Source organism: Anas platyrhynchos, chromosome 8 (assembly GCF_047663525.1).
Source record: "Anas platyrhynchos isolate ZD024472 breed Pekin duck chromosome 8, IASCAAS_PekinDuck_T2T, whole genome shotgun sequence".
Taxonomy (NCBI): Eukaryota; Metazoa; Chordata; class Aves; order Anseriformes; family Anatidae; genus Anas; species Anas platyrhynchos.
The window spans coordinates 8719834-8733121 of record NC_092594.1 but is presented as its reverse complement, the minus strand read 5'-3'; the positions used below and the strand labels follow the sequence as shown (position 1 = coordinate 8733121).

The following is a 13288-nucleotide window of genomic DNA, read 5'->3' as shown; positions in this document are numbered from 1 at the left end:
AAGGATAAAGGTCAAATTGTGAAGTCTTTGTTCATGCTCCAAAGCCAATAGATCTACTTGTGAAGTGACACAGAGATCATAATCAAAAAAGGCATCAGAAAATGTTCTTAAGTAACTACAAGTAGGCAATAGTCGAAAACCTCTGTCTTGGGGTCGAGGACAACATACAGGTAGATTTTCAATGGCATGTAGTAGGGTTGATGTATTCCTGAACTTCAAAGCCATAACTTCTTGAAAAAGACACTCATAAGGAGACATGGCTTCCCACTCATGTCTTCTACTAAGTTTAGAAGTCAGTGAAACTGGAAGCTTTTGCCTTAGCACAGAGATCTGTGCTTCATCTCACTTTGCAACTTGCCTTTTTGAGTACCTTTTCTCCCAGCTCCCAGACCATTTCTGCTGGTGTGCCTTAATGTCTGCTTTGCAACATCATCCAGAAAAGGATGTCAAACTGAGACAGGAGCTGAAATGTTCCAGAGAATGAAGGAAATAATATATATTAAAAAAAAGAATGGTGCCATCAACAGCCACATTTGTTAGCTGCTGTCCAGTGTGATATAGCAAGATACACTAGCACATTTTGAAATTGGAAAAGTCTTCTACTTACAACATAACCTTGATACTTTTAGATCTTAACATTTCTACCAGCTTTCCCAAATGCTAACGTAGTGCTATGTTGCATCCATTCCCTTGCTCAGTCTTTTCTTGTGCTTTGTTGCAGGCTGACCACTTCAGTGGATGCTCTTGTTGCCATCTGTGTGATTTTTGCCATGTCCTTTATCCCAGCCAGTTTTGTTTTATACCTGATTCAAGAACGTGTGACGAAAGCCAAACACCTCCAGTTTGTCAGTGGTGTGAGCCCTGCTATCTACTGGCTAACTAACTTCATGTGGGACATAGTGAGTAACTTCTGGTCTGATTTCTTAGCCAGCAATTATTTCTGGGTTTGCATTAACTGGAGACTGATCAGTGAATTGAGTGAAGGTGATTCTGAGCACTGCAAAGTACTCATTTCTTGAAGTTCTTTCTCAGAGTATGTGCTAAGGATCTGACCTCTCCTAACTAATGTCAGATGTAGAAATTGTCAGGTGCACGGCACTGAACTAATGGAAGGGTTGTAATCTGAGGATTTCCAGTCCTTAAAACTGAATGTGTAATCAAGTAAAACGTGCCATAGCAGGGGAGAGCACTGTTGCCTGAAGCTAGTTACAACCATCTGTGACCCTGCCCTTAACAAGAAACTTAATGAGTGTCAAGATATTGAAAATAGCTAAATGGGAGATTCATGGGCTGCTGGAACAATAGCTGGAGGCCAGAAAAAAAATCTCTAGGGTGTCTAAAATGGTGTGGATATATTTGTTTAGGCCACTGAATCATGTTCACTGTGTTATGCCAAAAGGATTTAGAGCACAGGTCCAGGCTTGCTTAGACAAGGCTCAGCTATCCTCTCATTACTCTTCAGGCCACTCTGTCATGAAGAAACAAATTAAATTAAAACAAATTAAATCCTGAAGCACAGCAAGGATCTTCTTTTGTGGTTATACTGGCTCAAGGGCTTGTTTGATAAGAAAAGCATGAATACGGATGAGAAAAAAAAATATCAAAAATAAAATTAAAAATAAAATTAAAACCCCCAAACATTGGGTGTTTCAGAAGGTGCTTTTTCATGAGAAAGTAAAGCAAAACATTAATATATTAAATGCGGGAAAAGAATCAGATCTCTGAGTTCCTTCACCCTGCTGGTCACAGCAGCCTCCCATCAGCTTCACTGCTTCACTGCCAGGAATTCTGCTTGGCCATGGCCTTTGACAGCATGGTGCAAAGGTATTAACTGGGGTTAGCAGTTCTGTGAAATGCCACCTTTCACTCTGCATGGGGAGCTCTGTGCAGTTGCAGTGGACCTGCAGTACTAATGCTGAACAGAGAAACTGAGTAGAGCTGTGGCCAAGCATTGTTCACTCTGGCCTCCTTCCAGTAATGTAGCTCAAATAACTAGCTTTTTCCTTCCTATATATAACCTTTATATCACCAAAAACTGCATTTCCTTGTATACTCACTGCCTCTTTCTGTGGGCAACCTGCCAGCAGGACCATGAAACAATCAGTTCCAAACCATAACCTAAGAAACAACAATATGTTATAATTTTAATGAACAGTCTGATAAAAGATGCCTCAGAAAAGTGTCAAATGCTGCCAGAAGTCCATTGAGTCAAAAACTTGAGTAACTATTCCAGTTCAATTCCAGTCCAACAATTCCAGTGTTCCTCAATACAAAATCCTTTGGGAATAATGTTTAAGATCTAGATAGGTTTGCAACCCTTCGCTGGTCTTACACACTGATCTTTACCCTGTGATGTGGCAGGTGAATTATGCAGTGAGTGCTGGACTGGTTGTGGTTATATTTGCTGGATTCAAGAAGAAAGCATACACTTCTCCAACTAACCTCCCTGTGCTTGTTGCTTTGCTGCTTCTGTATGGGTGAGTGTTCAAGATTATTCCTGCATGTGAAGCATGATTGCACATTGTTGAGCTTGGTGCTTAGTGAAATCTAGCTTCAAAGAAAAAAACTAAGTTGGTACAATGCAGGTTAGAACTGTATTCTGTTCCTAATTCAGGTTACTTACACTCTTTGCCCAGCCACATGCTATAAAGTTTTTTGTCACTACTTCACAGAAATTTTCACCATTTAATGTTGAAATTTTATCACTCCTCACTCCCTCTGCTAGTGCACAGAAGATTTTTCTTAAATACACTCTCACAGAGGCACAACCAGTGTCACTCCTTGACTTGGCTTTGGCCAGTGCTGGGTCTCTTTTTGGAGCTGGCTGGAACTGGCTCTTCTCTAACGTGGGGCAGCTGCTGGACTCCTCACAGAGACCACCCCTGCAGCCCTCCCACTACACATAAATCTAATACATCGTCTAATTTACCTTGACATGTCAATCTAATACATCATCTCATTCCCTTACGATATGCACATTGTGTAGGATTTTAATGGTCATTTATTTGCCTCATTGACAGCCAATACTAAAATATTATTCAGCGTTTTACCCAAGGACAAAGAGAATTGAGTCCAACAAATATTTTTTTTCTTCAAGTGAACGTTTGTGTTGGCAAAACAGCCTTTTATAAGAGTGACTGGAATTTACTTCCTCTCGTTTAATTTGTTATCATATGTCTTTATATATAAAATAATATTCCTACTAGCTTTGTAGTGGGAGTTAATTTAGAGAAAACAGACTAAAAAAATCTCTTTGGAGTTAAAAAAAAAAAAAAAAAAAGAAATTTTTTTGTATCGTCCTGTGTATATCATAAATTAAATCTAAGAGGCCGCAGATGTTTTCTGGACAGACTACCTTTAATTTATATTGTAATATTTCTATCTTTTGCATGCAGATGGGCAGTAATTCCCATGATGTACCCTGCTTCTTCTTTCTTCAGCGTGCCTAGCACTGCTTATGTTGCGTTGTCTTGTATTAATCTCTTTGTGGGGATCAACAGCAGTGCCATTACATTCATCCTGGAGCTATTTGAAAATAACCCAGTAAGTAATGTTTTTGTTGTGACCTGGTTGTAAAAAGCTGTTAAAAGGATGTCCAAGCATAGCCATCTCTAACTGTCTTTCTCTATCTTGCCATTATTCTGGCAGTAAATAAGTGACTGGAGAACTTGCTGTGTTACTGCAGGGACAGGTGAGCAGAATAAACAGAAGCAAACCTCAGGGCTGTTGGTATCTTGGGCTACCAACTATCCACATACATGAGGAATGACGTTGAGCTGACTGCAATCCAATTACCTATCATTACCAATAGTACTTTTTAAGACACCCTGTGCTGATAAAAGCATTGTTGTTTGGTGGGAAGGAAAAAACAGATCTTGATTCAATTGGAATCATGGTTTAAATGGCCAACTTTACAATACTTAATATCTGTGGGACAGCAGGCCAGTATTGTTACTTTTGACAATATGTCTCCATTGCAGACATAGTGTCTCCAGAAAGATAATTGTCCTTCTCTGGATTCAGTGGTGGTGCAGCTAGATTGGTGCAGGTACTTACACTGCGTTGGGTATCTCCACCTTTCACCAAAGTCTGCTGTGTAGTTATGCCCAGACACTGGTATTTTTCAAAATTATGATAGCCCTGATTATGGAAATATTCCAGGTATAAATAAAGCTATTATGATAGAAAAAGTACCACTCTTACTTCTTGCTCACAGTTCTTGTTTGCAGCCAGAACACCAGAGCAACATGTTGCCTCTGCTACATAGACAAATATTTCATTACAAAGATTAATTTATCTTCTCAGTGACAATTTTTCACAAGCACCTTGATGGTGCAGTTTATCTGCCATGCTGCAGATAAACAGAGAACATCCAGTTTCTCTGAAATGAAAAATAACTTTTCATTCATTTTGCTATGTTTTAAGTCTTGTTTCAACTGCTTATGATGTTCTTTCTGTTCCTTATAGACTTTGCTAAAATTTAATAAAACATTGAAAAATGTGCTGATTGTCTTCCCACACTTTTGCCTGGGCCGTGGACTCATTGACTTGGCCGTAAACCAAGCTGTGAGTGAAGTTTATGCCAGGTTTGGTAAGTGAGAGCCAATAACCAACAAGGTGTATCAGTTTTACCTGGTCTGACCTTGGGGGAGATGTTTCAAAGGGTTGTTTTGGAAAACTAGAGTCTGTTTCTAAAATCCTCCCCTTTCACATGATCAGGTAGATGAGTATGAAAGCTCAGCCTCCCTGAAGGAATCACAGCTGCCAGAACTTTAGGGCATGACCAGTGGTCTGTATTGGAAATTAAACTATTTGTTAAGTGACAGACTGTGGTGTCTTTTTATCACTTGTCCTGAAGTCCCTAGATTATCACCGCTAGGATATGTAATTTCATTTGAAAAATTGAAATTCAAAATGTAATTTCATTTGAATATGTCGGTGTCCCTCATGTTAATGGTTAAAGTGGCTATTCTTCTTGGGATGTGGCAGTTTTTGTTATCAAACTTCTTGTTAAAAGCATAGTGATAAAGCAAAACTTTTTTTTTCCCCCCCCACAGAAAATGTCTTTCATATAATCCATCCAAATTTCATGCTATGAAATCCAAATAAGAGCATATTCAGAGAGCTTATATTCATTTTTGCTCCCATGCAGCAGCTGAGCTGGAGTGTAGTTTCTTAAGAATCTGTATTTATAATACACTGGAAAAGGGCGGACATTGCCTGGTAATGATCAAATAAAGATTTTCATTCTAAACCATTATGCTTACGCCTTTTGTTCTGACGTGCACTCTTTTCTTCAGCTGTATTTAATCTTGCTTTCTGGTGCTCTCCCCTTCCATAGGTGAGGAGCATGTCTCCAATCCTTTTCAGTGGGACTTTGTTGGAAAGAACCTGGTTGCCATGGCTGTTCAAGGAGTTGCATTCTTCATTCTGAATCTCCTTATGCAGCACCGTTTATTCTCCTCAAGATGGTATGTCTGGAAGGTTGTATTAATATTCCTTCATTAACAGGGCAAGTGTCTTTATTGTTCTGTATGTTCTCTTTTTCTTTTTTTTTTTCCTCTGAATTTATAGTAGCTTTTATAGCTTTATTCTGTTTACTTTTCTGATTTCATCTTAACTTGTTGCTAGTCTCTTCATCTGCATTGTTTTCATGGGATTTAAGAATATATTTATGTAGCTTATTGAAGAAATTAGTTTTCTTGAACTAGGACTTCAGTGTAATTTTGTAGATTAAGACACTAATGGTGAGATGATAAAATGACTTGGAAAGCTTGTAGTTTCCTAAGTAATGGCACAAAGTACTAGCCTGACATCCTAAGACTGGAATTCTAGTCCATTGCATAGGACAGTCACAGCCTGGGTGCACTATTCAAGCTTCCCTTCTTTGTTTCAATGAAAGCAGCTGCCTTCCAGGTGTGAGTGGGTTGTTCATTGCTGTTGGAGAATGCCAACAAGACTACTAGTTGGTAATTCTGAAAAATACTGTCTTACAGGGAATTCAGTCAAAAGATAGGTAGAAAGACTATCAGTAGATAATGAAGAGCTGCCAAATAGTGAAAGCTGTCGCTTAGAGGCAGGTAGTCATATCAGTGACTGGCAGCATCATGCTCGTTTGAGCAAGCAATTTAATCCCTTTTCAGTATTTCGAGCTGAACTTTCAAAGGTCAGGGATTCTCCCAACCACAGGAATGCTCCATCCAATGTCACAGGTTTACTGCTTCCACCAGTCACTGTTTTGGCAACTGAGTAACTGTTGTTTCACACTGCTATTGTAACCGCACTCAGGGCAACTCATTGTTTCTGCATTCAATCATCTGTTTTTTTCCAGGTTTGCTGAGACTACCAAATCACCTGTTACTGATGAAGATGAGGATGTTGCAGAAGAAAGAAAAAGAATTATGAATGGAAGGAAAAAAACAGATATCTTAGAATTACAAGAACTGACCAAGGTACAATTTGAGAAGAATGAAATATATGAACCCAGTATTTCAGCAGTGGATTCAGATGGTATTGTTTTCAAAATCAAGCTTGTGCCTTGGAAAATAATGAACATTTTAGAAGTCAGGGATTTATGTTATCTGGCTATTGCCTTTTATTAGAAAACAAACCAGAAAATCCAGCAAGGACATCAAACTCCCTCTCTCCCCCAACACACACACTTTCATACACTCCTTTTCTTGACATATTTTGCCTTACATCATCCAACTTGATTTATATATTGACTGTCCATTTCTACTACGAGTCTTTTCTTCTGCATTGCTGTTTTTCCATAGGTGAATTTCAGTCTCAAGTTCACCATTTAGTTCCTTTCACATTTAGGGCTATAGTTATTGCTAATTTATCTTCTTTCAAGACAGTGAAGGCATATAATTGGTGCTATCAGAATACATGCAAGCCTGAGCTACAAAAATAAAAAGGCTGCACACATTATTAGGATCTCAAGAATAGAGAACTGGAGTATCATTCTCCAGATCTTGCTGTATTGTTCCACTTCGTTTGATGTCAGAGATGCTTTGTCCCAGCAAAGCATCAGGTCTGCTGCTTAGCACTAAAGATATGAGGTAAAAGGGTGCATGAAGGAAACTTGGAATTTTTAGGGGTTATTACAACTGTATTTAATGTAAATAAATGTCTGGGTTGGTAGAATGCTTACTCTTTCTTTCCAAGATTTTATTTATCTTTTACTTTTGTCTTGGTTCTAAAGTTGCCTCATTCCAACAGCATTAAAAAAAAAAAAAAAAAAAAAAAGGAAATTTTCTTTGCTGCAAAAGTCCTGAAATATATTTTGTCAATTTAGATTTATGCAGGTAGGCACAAGCCAGCAGTGGACAGGCTCTGTGTTGGCATCCGTCCTGGAGAGGTAAGTTGTTCAACAGCACTAGATTACTCATTCATTTGAACTCAGATCAGTTCAAATTGCATGCCCTTGTTGATTTACAAGTTGGAAATACTAAAAAATGTGATACATTTTATAATTCAGTGCTTTGGTCTTTTGGGAGTCAATGGTGCTGGAAAAACAACAACATTCAAAATGCTGACTGGAGATACTGACGTGACATCTGGAGATGCTGTAGTGGCTGGCAATAGGTAAGTACCTTAAATGAACAAACAAAACTGTGACAGTTCATTTACCATGATAGACTCCTAGTCTCAATGACCCAGTAGCTCCCTTCCAGTTTTATGGGACTGAGAGAGACCATACTAGCACCTTTAACACTGCGCTGTAAAATTTGGGGGTAAGTTATGCTAATGCTAGCAATGCAACTAGGCAATCAGATCTAATGGCGAGAGCTTCCAAACATAACATATCCAAGACAGCATTTTGATTTGAGCTTTGGAACTTTCCTCTGTCTGTTTTTAGCTGCTTTGTTTAAACAGGGCTGGCATAATGCCATAACAAGTCGTCACTACATCGTGATTCAATATTACGTCAGCTTAGTTCCAGGTTGTGCGTTTTGGTTCCTTAGGTGTCGTTGGGGTTCGACTCTTTGATGTGATTTGAATAAATAGCTGTTTTGTTGCCAGGACATGATTCTGGGCAACCTGCTGCATTTGACCTTGCTTGAGCAGGATGGGTGGACAAAGACGATGTCCAGAGGTTCGTTCCAACCTCAGTCATTCTGTGATTCTGTATTTCTCTCATCTTTTCCCATTGCTACTACCGGCAAACATTGTTAGCTTCATGTCTTGCATGTCTGTTCTCAGTGACCACAAGCTGAGATGAAATTTCCTGATTTTTAAATCTCAAAATAAACACAATTTTCAAAAAGTAAGTTCTATTGAGAACTTCTCTTTAAGTTGGCCTGTACTTACACAGGAAGTGGATTTGGCTATTAACCAGAGTTTAGCTGGTTTAGATGAGAATATATTCCTTGCTACACTGTACAAACATTTTAATAGATTCTTGTACTGGGGTAAATTCATTTTCCTCTTAGAAAAGTTGCCCTAGGAAAGAAAGATTTTATTCAAACTGTCCATCTCTGTCTTAAATCTACTGTTACAGGTATAAGACTTTTTTCTTTGTTTCTCCAGTATATTGACTGACATTTCTAGTGTCCATCAAAACATGGGATACTGTCCTCAGTTTGATGCCCTTGATGACCTGCTCACAGGACGAGAACATTTGTATTTATATGCACGCCTGCGAGGGGTTCCAGCAGAGGAAATCAAGAGGGTAAAGCATCTCACTTTTTACTTGTATATACTTACAGTGAGTGTTTGTAATGATTCACCTCATGGCAAGGTCCAAAGTTTCCAAGGTGGGCTTGCTTTTCTCTGTGTTGACGTCCTGGGAGTGGTTCTTGTCATTTGGAGTTCAGTACAAGAATGCACAGTCAAATCCAGGTTCATAGGCATTAATGATACTTGCAAAACTGTGGAGCTAACTCTGGAAGGCTAAGGATGCAACTGCTGTGACTCAGAACTGGTATGGTTACTGTTTTGTTATTTTATTTGAAGTTGTTTATGTATGAGAATAAAAAAGAACATGAAGATTGCAGAAGAAAATAATGTACATTCTTGCACAAATAGAAAGTCTACAGCTAAGGCTGGGTTATGGCTTTGCTTCAAGGAATTAGAATTCCCCTCATCATAATAATTTATTTTTATTTTTTTGACTCCACTGCTCCAGTACTAAAACAAATGTGCCAAAACCCAGGGGTTTGCCAGAAGAGGGATGTGTCAGCAATCCAGTCCATTGTGTATTAACTGCTGTGTGAAAAAAGATGTTCTTTCTCATAGGTTGCTGAATGGGGCATCCAGAAGCTGGGACTTCCCATGTACGCAGACCAGCTGGCTGGTACCTACAGTGGTGGCAATAAGCGCAAGCTCTCCACTGCCATTGCACTCATAGGCTGCCCACCACTCATCTTACTAGTAAGTGTCATGGTAGCATAGCTCTGTGATAGCTCAATATGACATTGCATAAAACTACATGCTAAAGAGCTATAAGGATGTTAATGATTGTTCTTGCAAGCTCCTTTCTGCCTCAACTTACATCTACTTCCATGTAAACTTGAGTTCTCTCATTTCAGGGGTAGACTGGGATGCATTGCAAGATACTGTTTTAGATGGAACCTAAGTTATGAAAGAAAGGTCTTTAGTAAAGAATGGCTTGAAATAAAATCTATAACCTAGACAAATCTGAATTTAAATCCATGTTTGGTTTCAGTCTGCCTTTTCTTGTCAGGGTATAACCAGTCATGTAAAAAAGGATCTGATGACACATACATTGCTGCTTTCCAGCAGAACAGAGGAAGGTAGTTGCCCTTTTGCAACATTTAATATTTTTGGAATGAACTTATAAATTTTTTGAATAAACTATACAAATGCTGAAATGGAGTCCTCATTAACTAACATAAATTATCAGATAATTGCATATCTCAAGGGTCATTTTAAAAGCAATTGCTACAAAAATTCTTTATTTAGATTATACTGTACCACCTAAATCCATAGGCTATAAAGAAACATTAATAACTTCTCAGTAGTTAATAGCTTAAAAATAGTTCCTTCACCTATTTAATATGCCTTTACATGTATTCTGCCTGAACATAGTAAGCAGCCAGATGAAATGTTTTCTCACAATATATTTTATTCATTTATTTATTTTCAGCGGGTGTAAATCAGGGTGGCTTCACTAGCTTCTTGGGTTGCAAAATGTCCTTTTTCTGTAAGAAAGTACTTTTACAGCCAGTCTGTACTTTTAAAGCTTGACACAGTTTGATGCAGCTGCTACTACATCGCTCTCTTTCCATTTATTTTAGGGCCTAAATGTTTTGGTAATGGGGTATCATGAGGCTTACATTTTTTATAGCTAAGACTCCAGACTATGGAATGCCTTTGTCAGAACATTCACTGTGTTCCTTTCCATGTAGCTGTGCCCTACACAGACAGCACTGTACTCTTACGTGTGATTTATTGTATTTGTTCCCTTACTGCTTTGTGCTAAGAAGTACCTTAGTATTTGTTCACTTACATATTTCTCAAGGCATTTTTTCTTTCTCAAGGCACATATTTCAGTAGGGAAGCAGCTATATCAGCTATATGCTAATTCCCAAACGTGCAACAGATTGATTCCAATGGTTTACTTCTAAATGACTTTTTTTTTTTTAATCTGCTTTTCTTAAACTGGCTGTCTTAACATTTCACTTCCAGGATGAACCAACTACTGGAATGGACCCTCAGTCCCGGCGCCTCCTGTGGGACTCTATTGTCAGCGTGCTCAGAGATGGACGAGCTGTGGTTCTAACTTCACACAGGTACAGAGCTGGGATTCAGAATGCCTGAGAAGCTGACATTCATCTGCTGGCTTTTAGCTCAAATATCTTTTTTCTGTTCTGAAAGTATGGAAGAATGCGAAGCTCTCTGTACTCGTCTAGCCATCATGGTAAATGGTACCTTCAAGTGCCTGGGCACAATTCAGCAGCTAAAATACAAGTAAGTTGAATACATTATGGTGTTTTTTCATGGGAAAACTTAGTACATGTGATATGAACTGTTGTTAATACAGCAAACCAATCTGAAGAGCTGTTGTTTGAACAGACCAATTTCTGGGTGCAACTCTGCGGTATTCTAGACAATTTAGGTAGACCTCATTTTCAACTCCATTATGCTACAGGCCACTTCTGCATGCCAAACACAGAGCTTCCTATAAAGCTAGATTTTAGGCATAATCTTTCAGATATTGTTACTGCTTTCATAGCTGCTGAAAAGGATTTTTTCCCTTGAATAATGAAATGATCTCCTCATCTAATTCCCAAACCCATATGTGCTTCCCAGGTTTGGAGACGGCTACATTGTCACTCTGAAAATCAAAGCTCCAAAGGCAGGGCTGCCTCCAGATCCTAGTCGTGCTGAGCAATTCATACGCATAAACTTCCCAGGGAGTTTACAGAGAGAGAAACACTACAACATGCTGCAGTATCAGATTTGCTCATCCTCTCTAGCTAAGATTTTTCGATTAATAATCTCCAATAAGGAAAACTTGCATATTGAAGAATATTCTGTCTCTCAAACAACTTTAGATCAGGTGAGTAACTATTATGCGATGCAGTAAGGATGTTTCCAAACAGCAGGAGGACCAAACTTCTTAGAGCAGAGAATTCTCTCACATCTCCTTCTCAGGCAAAATTCCCAGACTCCTCATCAAGGAAGGTGGATCAGGTATGAAATCTGAAACTAACTCCCTGTGTAAATAGGTGCCAGTTGAATGCTGGTGAGAGAGCATTTCCCAGACACTAGAGTTCCCACAACCCATTCCTTCAAGGAAGGAATCCTCCAAGGTCAGCCAGTCAGAATGAGGCTTGCTGAGCTAGGAATGATCTAATACTTCTATCCATTTCATTTTAAGTAAGAGATTTGGACTATGTTGTGTCAGAGATGCTGATAGAGAGATGTGATATCTAGTTAAATGTTTTCATATCTCATCATGGTTATTATACCAGAGCAATATACTGGAATCCAGTGTCTCAGTTCAATACATCTTTGGATTCCCTTTTCTGTATCTTCCCTGCAGAGATGCCAATGTACAGAGATATTCCACTAACTCACCTCAGTTGATGAGGTGGTGACATTTTCTGCTTTCCTCACACAGGTTTTTGTGAACTTTGCTAAGCAGCAGATGGAGGATGAGGAAATTCCTTTGCATCCCCGTGCAGCTGGAGCCAGTCGAGAAGCAAAGGTGTCCCCTGCTTTGCATCAGCAAGCAGCTGCATAGACTATTCGTACAGTCACTAGCACTTAGTGTGCCATACCACAGCAGTAAAAAGTAAAACAAGACTCCTAGGCTCAGTATTACACTGATTTTTCGTACCTTTCCGAGAACTGTGCTCACAACTCCCTAGCAACAGCAAACTTCTGCTGCTCTACCAGGAACACCGCACACAGCAGTGCTGAAAGCATTGAAGTAAAGGCTGGTACTTGATTCTACAACAAAATCTTCTTCTAATGTAAAGTTCATTTAAGATACAAGAAGAGAATTCACATTCCTCCTTGTTGACATGTAAAGAGCATTAAAAACAGTTTCTCAGTCTGGCCCTTTCAGGCTGGTAGGTTTTCTCATTTAACTCATTTTTCATTCTTGGCAATGGAAATAGACAGTTGTCTCAGCAAAACTGAGAAGAATTCATTAAGATCTCAGACCCAGGCAAGAAATTTGCTTAAAAGAAAACATCTTAATGAAAATTATTTCATACTCACTTATCTTCAACTTCAGAAATAGAAGCAGAATATCAAATTGGGGTTTAAAGAAAACAGAGTATGTGCAAATTGGCCCAAAGTTTAGTTTTATCATGGAGTCTTGGAAAAATATCTTTGTTACCAAACAAGATCAAATTTTTCTTCTTTCTTGTGACCTGGACCTCACGTGGGTGTGTAGTATGAGTAGGGTATGTGTTTTGTCCGTGCTCAGGAGAATTTCAGCCAGCTTGTACTCCACACTGCACTCAGTGGGAAATCATTTGACATTTAGCTCTTTTCTCTGGTTCACATTTAAACTAATGGAAAATAACAGTACTGAAAACAAATTCATATTGCTTCAGTTATCTAAGAAATCATTTCATTTCCAAGAAATCTCCAAGATGTGTTATACAGAAATAAAATCTGGGTCATGTATTTTTGCTTTTTTAGTTTTTTTTTCTTCAATTTATCTTATTTAATGAAAGTACACTCTTGCTTTGTGCTTTACAAAATATTATGAAACTAGTCTTTCTCTTTTGCCATAATTATTTCAACTGAATTTAATGTAAAGGCTAGAATTTATTGCATATTTTGCCCTTACAAATAGCTG

The 13288-nt window shown here is 38.6% G+C and overlaps 2 protein-coding genes across 2 annotated transcripts in view; one reads left to right on the top strand and one right to left on the bottom strand.

Moving 5' to 3' along the window:
- Positions 1-12279, top strand: part of ABCA4 (ATP binding cassette subfamily A member 4) — a 79326-nt gene extending 67047 nt beyond the window's left edge. Inside the window, exons 39-52 of the mRNA XM_013106556.5 lie at positions 722-899; positions 2362-2477; positions 3396-3543; positions 4468-4591; positions 5342-5471; positions 6332-6452; positions 7301-7363; positions 7484-7590; positions 8536-8677; positions 9244-9378; positions 10657-10760; positions 10846-10938; positions 11281-11530; positions 12095-12279. Of these exons, the coding sequence (XP_012962010.4) occupies positions 722-899; positions 2362-2477; positions 3396-3543; positions 4468-4591; positions 5342-5471; positions 6332-6452; positions 7301-7363; positions 7484-7590; positions 8536-8677; positions 9244-9378; positions 10657-10760; positions 10846-10938; positions 11281-11530; positions 12095-12217 (1834 nt within the window). The 3' untranslated portion in view covers positions 12218-12279. The remainder of the gene's footprint in view (positions 1-721; positions 900-2361; positions 2478-3395; positions 3544-4467; positions 4592-5341; positions 5472-6331; positions 6453-7300; positions 7364-7483; positions 7591-8535; positions 8678-9243; positions 9379-10656; positions 10761-10845; positions 10939-11280; positions 11531-12094) is intronic.
- The window catches only part of ABCD3 (ATP binding cassette subfamily D member 3), a 210119-nt gene that overhangs the window by 174334 nt on the left and 22497 nt on the right, over positions 1-13288 (bottom strand). The window lies entirely within an intron of this gene.